Source organism: Aythya fuligula, chromosome 1 (assembly GCF_009819795.1).
Source record: "Aythya fuligula isolate bAytFul2 chromosome 1, bAytFul2.pri, whole genome shotgun sequence".
In the NCBI taxonomy this organism is placed as follows: domain Eukaryota; kingdom Metazoa; phylum Chordata; class Aves; order Anseriformes; family Anatidae; genus Aythya; species Aythya fuligula.
Genome location: NC_045559.1, coordinates 54,429,025 through 54,443,161, shown reverse-complemented (window position 1 = coordinate 54,443,161; position 14,137 = coordinate 54,429,025). Strand labels below are relative to the sequence as shown.

General features: G+C 40.1%; 1 protein-coding gene across 1 annotated transcript; it reads right to left on the bottom strand.

Annotated features, from left to right (window-relative positions):
• Positions 1–2,194: 2,194 nt before the first annotated feature.
• Positions 2,195–13,717, bottom strand: DMC1 (DNA meiotic recombinase 1). The gene is made up of 13 exons (XM_032202352.1): positions 13,646–13,717; positions 12,984–13,028; positions 9,933–10,079; positions 9,549–9,631; positions 8,940–8,992; positions 8,021–8,062; positions 6,757–6,829; positions 6,125–6,216; positions 5,201–5,274; positions 4,992–5,106; positions 4,085–4,145; positions 3,390–3,506; positions 2,195–2,729 (listed from the first exon to the last, which is right to left on the bottom strand). Exons 1-13 carry the CDS (start codon positions 13,700–13,702, stop codon positions 2,660–2,662), a joined length of 1,029 nt encoding a protein of 342 aa, XP_032058243.1. The 5' UTR covers positions 13,703–13,717; the 3' UTR covers positions 2,195–2,659.
• Between the last annotated feature and the right edge of the window lie 420 nt (positions 13,718–14,137).

Genomic DNA, 14,137 nt, shown 5'->3' with positions numbered 1-14,137 from the left:
CGGAAGCCAACTACGCCCCGAAGCGGCTCGGCGCCGCGCTTCTCCGGGCGGCGCGGCGGGTACGAAAGCCGCGTAGCGCCCGTCGGCTCCGACAGCCCCGGCGCGCGGAGGGGAGGGAGGGGAGCAGCGCTCTTCCTATTCCTCAAAGTCAGGTACGCAAGGAGTCAATGGCGTAACCCCTTCCAGCGGGTAGCGAAAAGCGGGGCCGAGGCGCACGTTACGTAAGTGCGCGGCGTACGCAGGTTGCGTAACTCCGGCTGACGTAGAGGAGGAAGAGCGCGGCCGTTTGGCGTAAAATTCTTCCGCGGGCCGCGCGCGGAGGGTTGGCGGCGGGTCGCGGCGTTACGCCAATCGCGCGGCGTAGCGGCGCTTGGAGAATACGGCCCGGCGTCCGTCGGCCCCGCGGAGGCGGGCGGCGGGGCTGAGGGGACGGTGATGGCGGCGGGGGGCCCGGGGGACCCGGCCCGGCCCCGGGGGCTTTTTCGGGGTCCCGCAGGTCCCCTCGGGCCAGGTTTCGCCCGCAGGGCACCGTACACAGCGCCGGGAACGGCAGCAGCCATGATGTGGGCTTTCTGCCCTTATAAATGGCCTGCAGGGCCCGGGGATCGCGGCTTGGCCACGGTCCGTGGGGGCTGGAAGCACTGGGTTGTGTGTAACACTTGGGATAGTTTTAAAATTTTTAACGCAGGCGGTGTCAGGAGGCCTGTATTTGCCTTTTAGTCCTGATTGGCTAAGCATAGGTAATTTTTGGGGAGATAAATAGTTACTCAGAGGCAACTACTTGGTATCCATTTAGCTTACTTGCTACTTGAACGCATACAAATACACATTATAGCAGCAAACCAATTCCCGATTTTACTGCCCTTACAATGTCACCTTCATAAACTCCATAAATTCTCCGTGCTGTTTTGCAGAAGAACCTCCTCCTGCAACGTGCGGGGCCTGTGTGCTGCGGGGAGGACTCGGCGCGGGGCGTACTGCCCATGGGTACGGCCTGTCAGTGTCTGGCGCCAAAAATGGAGCAGAAAATCCTAACGAAACAATAAAATTTAACTCTGTATTGTATGATATGCATCGTACGTGATAGAATTGTGTATTGAATTGTGCAAGAAGTAGAGCTTATGGTGGTGAGAGTGAAATATCCTTATATATATATATATAATTATATATATATAATAACATAATAAAATGTGAAACGTGCTGTGCTTGTACTTCTAGCACCTATCAGGCTGTCCTGGCACCAGAATTTTTGGCTGGTGGTGATCTGTGTGCACAAGCCAAAGTAAGGCCTTGCCTGAACGAAGGCCACGCAGTCAGCAGTGCTTTCCAGGCTATCAGGTTGTCAAAAATCAGCTGCACTGGCAGAAGAGAAAGTGAGTCCCCTTTACTTTTGAACCCTTGAAGTTAACAAATAACTCAGCCTGGAGCCAGGCATAAATACAAGATGTGTTAAGAAACCGCTACAAGAAGGTTTGTCGAACCTTCAGGTTTGTCACAGCGTAAACTCGCTGAAGTTAAACTTTGGCTTTTCTTTGATGATTTTCTGGCCACTGCTGTGTTTGTACTTCATATTACCTTATAGGCATTAGTTAATAAAAATGTATCAGTGAAGACAGGATTTTTAACCAGACACCAGCTAGACCCATTCTAATCATCGCTCTTACACAGGGTGGGGGGGAAAAGGCCTTCCCTTAAAGCACCTCGTGGATAAATGGTTGACTGAGTGGCCTGTGAGCATGCTCTCTTAGCGAGCTGCCTCATAAACACGTTTCCCTCAGTGAAAGTATGAGTGTCAGCCTCTCCCCTACGTAGTCCCTGCTAATGTTTTCTTCTACTTTTTAATAAGAAGTAAAAATAATGGCAATATCTTTTTTAAAACTTTGGTTTTAGTATTCTTATTGATACTAGAAGGAATGTTTCTTTCCTTAGAGAACCAGACAAAAGGTTTTAAAATGTTGGGGTGCATCTGTTCTATTTCTCTCATGAAAGATCAGTGAGATTGTTGAGAGCAAGATTTGCTTGAAAGAACCCAACTGAAGCAGAGTGCTATTCTAATTCATGTTTTTTATTTTCACCTTTAATAAAAACTATCTTACAACGTTCTCTCAAAAAAGTAAAAGTGCTTAAAAATTAAAAACATATATATTTAGTCAACATAAAAATACCTAAGTATATTTCAAGCAACTGCTTTTCCTCTACTGTACACGAGATTCCATCAAGTTCTTGGGCTTCTGCTCCAGCCACTGCCTTTTCCATATATTTATCGTCTATGTACTTGTCAATTTTTAAACTAATTCTAATTCAGTTTGATTTTACACTACCTCAGAGATGTCTTTAAAGGAACTAAAATATTAAACATGAAAAGACGGCTTTGATTTTCACAATAAAACAGGAAAAGGATTCTTTGAACAATTTCCGAGCTTGGTTTTTATATCTTTGTCTGCTGGAAGTTCATTTGAAAAGCGAAGACCCTAAATGAACCAAATTCTATTAAGATCAATAAAACTGAACCACGCAGAGTTTATCCCACCATCCTCCCAAAAGCTCTCAAATGGTTCCAAAACTATAAAAATGCAGCCAGGGAGTCGGTGACTTTGCACAGATCTTCATCCCAGCTACCTAGGAGGTTTTCAGCTGTACATTTCCATCTGTTTCCTGCCTATTCTTTGGCATCTCCAATCCCTCCAGCAGTTATTGCGAACGTGGCTTCGTTTTCAGGCATCTCAGGACTGGGGGTGGAAAAAAAGAAACTTCTGGTTTTCCCCCACGTTATATGCGGTTGTGGAACAGTCCCCAAAATTTAAGTATAATCAACATGGAATACTTCAACGGAATATTTCAACTTCCTTATGCCTGTGGGCAAACTGTAGAAAGTGATCGATATTATCCAAAATGTGAAAGCCACCTCTGAAGATGACCCACAAGGGAGGGGACTGGAGAAAGTGTATGAGAAGAAAAGGTTCTGCTTATGCAAACTTTAACTTCCACGTCTTAGCTCCTGAGCGGGCACGCTGGTGTCTCCGTGCAATTTCACTAATACCATTTTTAATGACTTGCATCTGCCACAGCTTAGCAGGGAAACTGCTCTGGAATTTTCCTGCTAAGGGCCCACCTGCCTTAGCAGACCATTTGATAGTCTCTAAGAGATGAGCACCTAGGAGGATTTCTGATGAAAGATTACATAATTTCAGACACGTGATACGCAAGATGACTTGAGATCTGCTAATTAGTTTGTCCTTTCAGATTTTCTCTCAACATACCATCCAGAAACAAGATTAATTTGAGACCATGAATCATTTCACAGGCTCTTAAGTTTCAGCACCACGAACTTTGTTACCTTACCCTTGCCTATAACGTGGCTTCCTTCCTGTGAAGGGACGGTGATTTACCTGTCATATATCTTGGCGATGCGCAGCTCCCCTCGCCCTTTCCTCAGACTAATTCGGGTAGTCGAAGCATGAGCGAGGATGTGGCCCCCAATGGGCTTCTTTGGGTCTGCCTGAAAGCTAAATTAGCAAGCAAATGTTGATGATTCACTGTGCAAATTCCATAGGCTAATGGTGTGATTAACTGGCAGACAGGGCGACTGAACTCAGTAATGAATAATAAATAAGCAAACAAATCAAAAGAGGACTGAAACACGCTTGCCTCAAGACAGGATGCTCAAATGCCCGGTGCAATGCTCAGTGGCATAATTGTTCTCTCATCAGATGGAAGAGGCTCAAGAAATGCACGCCTTAAACTACATAGATATACTTCTCCCCAAGAAAGTAATGTGTTTTGTTTTCAATAGTTTCTGTAGTTTGTTCTCTTTATTCGAGTCACAGTGAAAGAGGCCATCATTCCAGGAAGCAGATAAGCATTTACAAAAAATTACGAAAACTGAGAGAAACCTATAGGTGTCATCCTTAAATGATTCATCACACCAGAAGGGCCAATGGTCAGTCTGAAACATTTAAAGAAATGAGGAGCATACCTTCATATCAACGCCTCTGGCTCCACACAATCTCAGTTCTGATCTCTGTTAAGTATGTAACATGGATGAGAAGAATTTAACCAAAAAAAAGGAGAAAAAGTATCTTACGTCATGGTTGCTCCTGGATCAGCGGTCATCTGATTGGTCACAAACACAGCCACGTTATATTCTGCAATAGGAAATAATGCCAAGAAGGTGGGCTAGATCAAATTAGAACTCCAAAATATTCTCACCCCCCCTGGTAAGAGCAAGGCTGCTAATGAATCACACTTCAAGTCACAAAGAAAAGAGAAGCAAATCTTCCTTATGTCTGCTGGCTGGGGTTGGTCAGAAGAAAGCCTAACTCTGCTCCTGGGTGACTTCAGCTGTAATATTTATGCCAAAAATGAGCACTTTCCAGAGTCCCGCTGAACAAGTCTTTCCCAATTCATGTCTTCCCTGTTGGCTCCCTGCCCTAGGCATCTTCTCTCTCCCTCTGTCTGTTCCCCCTTTTTTTGGTATTTACTGCATAAAAAAACATTTACTCATTCCTCAGCAACATTTCGGAGACATTCCAAAAAAGGAAGAATCCTGGTCATCTCATCATCATCTCTGAGAGCACTGCACAGTGCAGGGCATGAGGCAATGAACACAGCCTACTCTGCTCCCTGTGCCTTTATCTTTTTTATCGTTGTGTTTCTTGTGTATTTAGACTGTAGAAAGTGAGGAAAGGCTGAATATTTGTCCAGTTCCACAATCTGTCCTCTCATTTAGGACTTAACACCGTTTCTCAGAAAACTCTAAACGTTGAATTATTCCAAAGACCCCTTAATCTGTCACGTTTAAATAATTATTTTTTTAATTAATTTGATCTTTTTCATTTCTTTTTGGTACCTGACAGATATGTAAAGTGAAGAAAGATTCCTGGGCCAATGTGTGATTGGGTAACACACTCAGACTACGAGGTGGTTGTGCCACCAACAACTACTGTTTCACTCCAGTCCATGTTTTCCACAGTTTGCAATGTTTCCCTTACCTTCTGATATTTTTTGGAGCCTTGACAGCATCTGAGCGAGTTTCTGTTGTCGTTCAGCCAACTCTCCACGACCACTGAAATCCACACGGAAGAGTGCCATTATGGAGTCAATGATCTACATTGGAATTATGCTGGATAAGTAAATTCAGTGGGGAAAAAAAAATAGATTCTGAAAGCAGAAAGCATAGGAGAAAAAAAGTGTCTTGTACCAATAGCTTGAAGATACCAGCTTCCTCATGGAACTTGGCTGCGACATAGTCGAGCAATTCCATCTGATGTTCACCTGATGGGAAGTACGGTTGACAAATGAAATTAGGATCAGAAAGAGCTCGGAAGCAACAAAAGCCTGAGTTTTAAAATTCCACTTTAAGTGTCTGCGCTGTTTATATTTTCACTGTCAGATGTTTTAAGTCCACTGCCCATTAACAAGCTACCTCTACATTACCCAACAGTGCCTGTCCTGAAGGCTTCAGTTACCACTTGCCCAGGCAACAAAGCTTCTTTGTGAAAAGCTGCAGATTAAAGCTTTGTGAAGAAAACTTTCGTATGTGTGTGTGTTGAGAGCTGAAAACCAATACAAATGTTTGAATTCAATGCTGAATTAAATGACACAAAGAAATTGTATCGCCATATTTTCATGTTCATATTGCATTCTGAAAATAAAAGTCCCACTTAAGATTTCCTTCAAGTTTTAATGCAGTGTCTTCTGGCAGAGTGCTTGAACTGACCCTATAAAGTTCTATTCACAAAATCATAGGGGATTTCTGTACAGCATTTATGTAATTAGCTCACGTTCAGGCAATCACGGTTACATTAATTGGTGTTTCTGTTACGAAGATGGTACACTGACAACCGTCATACACATAGCAGCGTTGTCGCAGCAAACTGCAAAAGTTTCTGGAGTGCAGTGGAGCTGGAATACTTCCACTGAGCCAGTCTGCTCCAGTACACCCCCAGAAATAGAAGCAAGCTTGTAACTCCTTTAGTTGGCAACAAAACATTATTTATGATCCTCACTGGACAATCTCACCCAATAAACTGAGAACTAGTAAAATAGAAGCCTTAGGGGAAAAACAAACAAACAAACAAACAAAAAAACACAGATATCATGGCAGTTGCAATGATGATCTTACTAGTATATGCACGTGCATACAGCACGTTGTCAAGTACTGCATCGTGGTCGACATTGAAGCGATCAGCAATGTCACGAAGACGGTCTGGCCGGCTGACGTTAGTCAAGGTTAAGGATTTCTCTGAGTACAAAGCCTGCTCTGAAAACACTAAGACTCCATTCCAAAATAAGTCCATGGAAAAAGAGAGCATTTATTCTGATCCTAAAGAAGACTGAGTTTTCACGCTGTCTCACATATGCTGAAGAAAGTTTTGGGCTTATGATGATAATTGGTTTGTGTTTAGGGTTTGTGGGGGGGGGTTGATACATGGATCAAACCTTCTATCACCTGTCATCTATCTGTCACCTCCTACCATGTACCATTACTAAGAAAGCATGCTAGATCTCAAAAAAGCAGTTAAAAATAAATCTGTATCCTAACTATTTTTTTTCCAGCTTGGATTAGATCAAATGACAGAGAAACATCACTGCCTTGTGGGCCACTACACACTGTGCTCTGCAAGCTTTCTGTGTCCATCATAATGTTTTACATGCAGGGAGCTATCCGGAACCTCCTGCTTGCTTAACCTCCTCACAAACTGAACTGTCTTTCCATTTCATTGTACCTGTAGCTTTCATCAGCCCCAAAGATACAAAGTGTTTTCAGTATCAATGAAGATAATCTTTCCACCTGTGTAGCCACTTGGGCCTGGAAGCTGAGCTGTCACTAGAATAAATACAAATGTCAACATGAAAAAGTGGGAAAAATAGTTTCTTATGCTATTATTATTTTTAATAAAATCTGATGAGTGTTTATCCATATCACAAAGAGCCACCAGTTTTAATCAATGTGGAAATCACTGGTATGTCAAGTCTTACTGCCAGCTTGAAAAGAAAGCCACACCACTTTCCTTTACTGGAGATCAGATGAGATTTAATTAATGGTGTCAAAATTGTGTTTAACTCAGCAACATCACTAAATCTGCACATTTTATATTGAAAATAGGTGAGGGGGTTATTAATTAGTTTTTATGCACAAAACACCCTCTTAATCTGCTGCCCAAATTAACGGTATTGATTTTGTAGTTTTTTTTCCAGCTGTAATTCATATAATCAAAAATTCTTTGGGTATGTATCTTCCCTGAATAGTTACTGATTGTGGGTTTAGTTTCTCTGAAGCGAATAAACTGAAATACTCAATTCATTCAGTTGTAATCGTTCATGCAAAAGGATACAACCCTGCTGACTAATTTGGCCATTAGATTGTACTAAACAGAAGAGGCTCCAGTCTTCCAGAAGGTGCCACAATCCTTTTATAACAATGGGTTCATTTAAGTGAATGTTTGCCTGCCCAGTGCCTAGAAACTATAATCCAGCAGTGCTCATAGTTACAGCAGTTATTATTTACTATTATTTCTACACGGTGAGATAGCGCTGAGGAACCAAAGTCCTGCTCTACCTGGCACTGCCAAAGCCTTTGTTTATCCAGTTAATATGAGCCAGTAGTATCCCTTCAGTGCCCTTTCAGAATGTCATATTCAGCAAAACCTTCTGAAACCAGGAAATTAAAAACATTGCTGAGAAAGAATCTTGCCTTTGCCCTTTTCTGAGCAATGTCCCTGTCCCCCTGTAATCCGTATTTTGCTTTGCTTTTCCAGAGCTCAGGGATTGTTTCTTGTATGGTCTTCTCCCTCCTTATGGCTAAACTTAAAGTATTAAAAAGCAATTATCTACATGAATTCTGTACCCAAACATAATCAGTAAGAGGTGAGAGTCACCGAGATCTTTTTCACTGTATTTCTAGAGACAGAAAATTCTGACTTACCTTTATATGTTGGATTTTGATATTACGGTAAAAAATGGGTTCAGTGGGAAAAGAAAAAAAAAAAAGCTCTCCATTTTAAGGTAGCACACTTACCACAAAGGGTGTGAGATAGCTGGGTTTTGCCTGTCCGGAACTCTATTAAATGAAGAAAAAGAAAAAAAAAGACAGATTTTTTTCTTCAGAGTTTGCCAGATTCAGGATTTACAGCAATTAGAAACATACACCTATAAAATTCACTTTTTTTTTTTTTTACCCTTTGTATCTTTCAATCCAGATATATAAATCACATAATGTACAGTTGAAATATTTTGCATGAAATGTAGAATCTAAAATGCTTTAATTTGATCTCACTTGACTGCTAATTTAATTTCTACTTTACTGTAGAAGTTAAGTATTGCAAGGCAACTATGGAGAAGTAATAACTGAGGGAAGACGAAAAAATAATGGTTGGGTCCACAGATCAGGCCCAATTTCACTTTCAGTAAAATTATCAAGAAGTTTATGAGCTTATTCATTTCACTACATCAATTCATACAAGTCTCCAGTATCTCATTTCTAAAGGGAAGACCACAGCGTTTAGCAAACTCTTATTTTTGAAGTGTTATTCACTGACTGACCAAACTTACTGTAATAATAGCTTAATTGTGAACGCAAAATATTTTATGAAATTCAATACATCCTGAGTGTGCATAAATAGAGTATCTTCTGTGTCAGTTTCATTACTGAGAAGGTACAGAGATTGCATCAGGGCATTAATAATGGTATGTCATACTGAATCAGCATGCCCCCAAGTCTGATGATTACTCATCTCATACTTAGCCTGCAAGCAAATGAAGAGAAAAAATAGGAAAACACTAAAGGAAGTGGAATCTTTCTTTTTCCACTCATGCAGGTACTCGTCTTATAATTACAATGTGATGTTTGGTAGAGGTAATGCAGCTTGATTTAAAATCTAAACTACTCTGCAGTTCTTTGTCTGTTCAGTAATACTCACTTAATGTGGTTTTCTCACCTCCAAAGGCCTCAGTGATTGCCATGCTTTCAATCCCACCACCCAGAAGTTTACTGAAGAGAGAGAATTATGATATGGTTAAGCACACAAAATCACAAGAAGAAAATTAAAAAGAATTTCTTGCTGCTTTAAGAAAACTTATTTCTATCCTAAAGCCCCTCGCATCATGCATTAAGTGCAGGGCTCTAAATGATCACTGATTCACAAAAAAAAAAAATAATAAACCTTCCTTAGTATGTGCAAGAGAAAAAAAAAATAGAAAGAAAAGAAATGGGAAGAAAGAAGAGAGAAAATATCCTTGAAAGATAAAATTCCATAAAAGTATCTCAAGGAAGGTCTTGAAGACTTACAACTTTGACATGAGACATGCAAGTTGTGTAACTAGGTGAAAAAGTTATGTTGCAGTCAGGATTTTTGGCTGCAAATTCTTTTTATTTACAATGACTGTACAAAGTCGGGCACCTTTGAGCCAGCAGAGGCTCTAAATGCAAGGTAATCTATATATCCTGAGTATTTGTTCTTCTATATTTTTCTGTCTCATTACAGACAATAAATATGATTACTGGAACAACTTGGCCTAAGGCAGGACTGAAGTAGAGGTAAGCTTACTCAAATTCCTGGCTGCCAGTAGAAATATGAAATACCATCTTCCGTTTTTCACTGTACTCAAACGCAGTCAGGAAGCCTGGCTCCTAAGGAAGACCAAAGAGAACATGAGATGTTTATTTTGTTTAGCCTTAACCTGTTGACAGAGCATGATATCCCACCTAGGCATCTTCTTCTCCACCCTAGCCTCAATTACACACATTGGGTATGAAAAGCACCACAGCATTTGTCTGCTTGTTATAAAGTATTATCCCTTTAGAGTAATGGGCAGAATTATTTTCAAAATTATCTTGATGATGCGGTGGAAAATTCTGTGAAGAGAAACTCTGCATAGCATTTTGGAAAGGACAGCATAAATTTAAATGATCAGGAAAGTGAGTGGCTTACAATAAGCTTATTTGCGGCTTCTTTAATCTTGTCCACTTTGGCCTCTGAAAGCCCTTTTACATTGCACAGCGCCCGTCTTGTTGTCATCTGGATTCCTTTGATGGTGCAGATCCCAACTGACTTCAGTTTTTTAATATCTGCTACGTTCTGTAAAGAAAGTTCCTGTCTATGAGTGCTTGTGACAGTTAACAACTAGAAGGCAAAGTAGACCTTTCAAATACTTTATTATACACTCAGGCGTGTGTATTTTCATAAAGAAACAGATTTACAAGTAAACTCTTTCTTCTGCAGTTTTTCACACTCAAACAGCAGTAAATTTTGAGTAACGTTGGTGTGAGGGATCTTGGTGCAGAGACATCCTGGTGCTTTTGTGAGAAAGGCACGTTGGGTCCAGTTGTACCTACTTGTCCCTGTTCTGCACCAATCTTTCTAGATTGAAGCTGGTAGTAAAGAAACAGCATGGATTATTTCAGATAGTGTGGAGCATAACCCAATAAACTCTCTCAAATTCAGTCTGTCCTTGGTCCCTCAGCACAGATAATCTGTAAACCAGGTAATCTGATCATGGATAACTGGGAGCTGACTTGCATGGGTGGTTCGAAGCGGACTATCTGCTGTGCTGTTTCTGCATGTTCACAGCAAGTCCCATGTAAAACACAAGGAACCTGCCAGGTCCAACAGACACTTTGAGCTGGAGTGGACTTCCTAGAGTTTTTCATTTATTGGCTACAGCACGACTTCAGTCAGCACCCTACTGACACATTTTGCCTCATCTCACCTCATTTTATGAGTCTGGCATCACTAGAAATTTAAAGGCATGCAACAGATTACTCATTAGAAAACATAACACATGAAAGATTTGGGATAATACTTCATCTTACCATCTCCAGCCAAGTTATTTCTTTAAAAAAAAAAATGTAAAAATAAATAAATAAACAACCACACAATAAGAACTGGATGTATCCTCTGTTTATTTGAAGTGTGTGGGTACATAAGACATAAGAAAGGAGGGGGGCTATGGAAGGAATTAGTCATGTTCTTTGGGAAGCTTGTTTCTCATCCTGTGATGTTTTTTGATAATTACATTAATAGTGATGGGCGAGGTAAAATCAATTACAAATAAAAACGACTCTTCCACCCAGAAGAATATAAAAATCAGCAACATAAAAAGCACTGAACTGTTGTTCACATAGTGTTTTTCTATTAAGACAACAAGCTACTCCTGCAAAGACCATTTTTCTAGACTGAAACTTTAATTGCATCTCCCAGCTGCTACATTTCTTCAGTGGCTTTGTCTTTGTTATCAAACGAAGACATTACAATTTCCTGAGTAGCAGACCTGGTTGCAAAAGTTCTTGTTCTCTCCCTCACAGATACACCTTCCACCAACAGTGTATTTACCAACCAAGGTGCTAGGATTTACACATCCTTAGACTACAGTTCAATACTATGAAGCATTCAGCCGTAGTCCTGGCTTAACATACTGACACACCTGCCCCCTTATACCAGCTGCTTATCCTGATCCTCTCAACCCTATTACGGAGCATCTCTGTCCCAGTTATATGCTTTCAGATCAGGAATTTTTAAAATACAAAACTAAAACACATTTTTTCTTCTGATGCATTTTGCGTGCCTTGATTCACAAATCCAGTTCACAGGGTGGCTGCAACAACAGATGTACCAGAAGCAGCAATATTGTGCTCTAGGGATAGGAACGCTAGGCAGTGACTGCAGGCTCGCAGCACCTATCAAATCATTTGAACATCAAACCACAGCCTAGGTTCTGCTTATCTGTTTGTGGCCAGATTGTCAGGTCTATTAAATACTTCTCTCTCTAGTCCTAGGAAAAAAAATCTAAACCCACAAAAAATAATTCTTTAAGCAAGTGAATTTAATAGGTATGGGGCATCATATGTTCACTGACACGGCTGACAATACCAGCTTCCCCTGGGGGGTGGGAATAACCACTTGGAAAGAAGGAGAAAAAAAATGATCAGGAAACTCCTATTAAACCAGATGTGTCTCCAAAAATGCACAATGAAAAACAGCCTAAGTCATCATCCCTCTATTTTCAGGATCCTTCATACCTCAGTATCATTCTCTGCATGCTTTATTCAATATTGACAGGCTAATACAGCTCCCTTCCAGCTCATGAGGTCAACCTCTTTGGTCATCTTTTTAAATTTTTAACACAAGAATCTGTGTGTTTTTCCTACTCTGTCCCATGCTGATTACAGCCCCCTATCTCATTATTCTTCTGCAGAACTCTCTTTAAAACTCCCTGTCAATGAACTGCCAATAAAAAAGTCAACAATTACACTGCTGACATGCTGAGTGCAGTAACTCCAGCGCTGACAAATGCTGCCTCATTGTGCCTGCCATCCCTTTCTGTATCCATCTACAGTCATTTATCTTAAAGTTTACATTATTTTGGGCAAACCCAACTTCTCGTTCTGCTTCTCTAACACTGAACATTCTGATCCATGAGTCAGTCTCCTGGACAAACACATAATAACAGTAATTCAAGTAAAAAGGTGATGTTTATGTGATAGTAATGATGATGATGAAAACACTTATAGGAATTCATATTTGATGAAGAAATCTATCCGCTTATTTCTCTACTTATTTATGTTTTCTTCACTTCTACTCTACTCCCTTATACTGCATTCTGAAAATAGTTTAGCAACAATTGCCACTGAGTAATTTCAAGGGAACCAAAAACGCAGGTATAATTACAGAGATTGGCAGGAACAGGAAGTAATCTATCACTCAGTTTTCAAATAAATTAACATCTGGTTGGTTTTTCAAGAAGTACCGGGTGCTAAATATTTTGAATATCTTGCCACTTTATTTAGGAATCTGCTGGGAATGAGATTTTCTGAAAATCTGTCTTATCACCAAAGGCAAAATTTGCTTTCACATGAATGATTTAATATTTATTGCAAGGAGGGATTTCACTTATTTGTATCAATGTGTAAACACTTCTGGAAATAACATTAAAATAGCTTTACGTGGACAATTCTGTGTGGTAAAGTCATTGGTAATACTTACAATTCCATGCTTTTGTAGCAGGTCAATATCCTGAAAAAAGGATTCCTAAAAAAAAAAAAAAAAAAAAGAAAATAGATTTTTTTTTCTCATAATTACATCTATCTCAGTATATGTGTTTGTAATTTGTAAATCTTGAAATGATTTCCCCTAATAATACATATCTTGTTGAACTACCAAAATAAGATAACCCACAGTAAGCCAAGAGGGCCTACACATTTCCTATCACTTTCTTCTTAAAGTGTATCTTCACAGGCAAGCAATCCTCTGCTGTGCTAATAAAACTTGTATTAAGATCGTTGTCTCAATTCTTTCACCCACAGTTCTTCAGCCTTTCCAGGCTGATGACCATTCCTTGGAAGCATAAAATTAATGGCTAATCCCCTCACACTAAGTATTCAAGTGTAAGATATAGAGCAATAATGATAATCCCATTAAAAACTGCGCATAGCTTTTGAAAGGTTAACGAAGAGCATTTGAAGAGCAAGACTGTAAAAGGACTAGGAGAATGAGATTTTCCTGGTATTAGACTGTAACAAAATTTTAAATGCATTGAACTCCCTGATGGCCTTTGGGGACATCGTGTCTCTCCACAGAATTCATTACACTACAACAATACCTTCAGATATTTGCTGCACCTGTTTTTCAATGAATCGCAAATTTACCTCATCATCCTGGTATCCTGATTCTTCTTGGACTACTTGATCCTCCATGGCCTTCATCGTGAAAGAGCAGGCAATAAAATATTGATCAGTACTGAGAAACACAAGCAAAGACAGCATTGGAGGGGTATTAATTGTGTCAGTAACTGTGAAGGAACTTTTAAAATGTCCTCAAACTACACAGCCTTCCCAGTGCGTCATCACATATGGATTTAAACTTGGATTCTCTATCCCACTTTTTGTCCTACCAGACCAAAAGGAGAAAATCTATTGTGTTACTCTCTGACGAACCAATTTAGCTAGAAAGGGTTTAACTGGTATTAAGAAGAGAACTCATTCCCTTGTGAGAATCTTGGGTCCAAGTGTGATTTTGGAGGTGAGAATATTTTCAGTGATTTATCATTAGCTGAATTTATTGCTGTAAGGAAGTTAAAGATGATATTTTTATATCAAAAGTCAGTCGAGTTGCAGATAGAACAGGTAATGGAAAAGTCT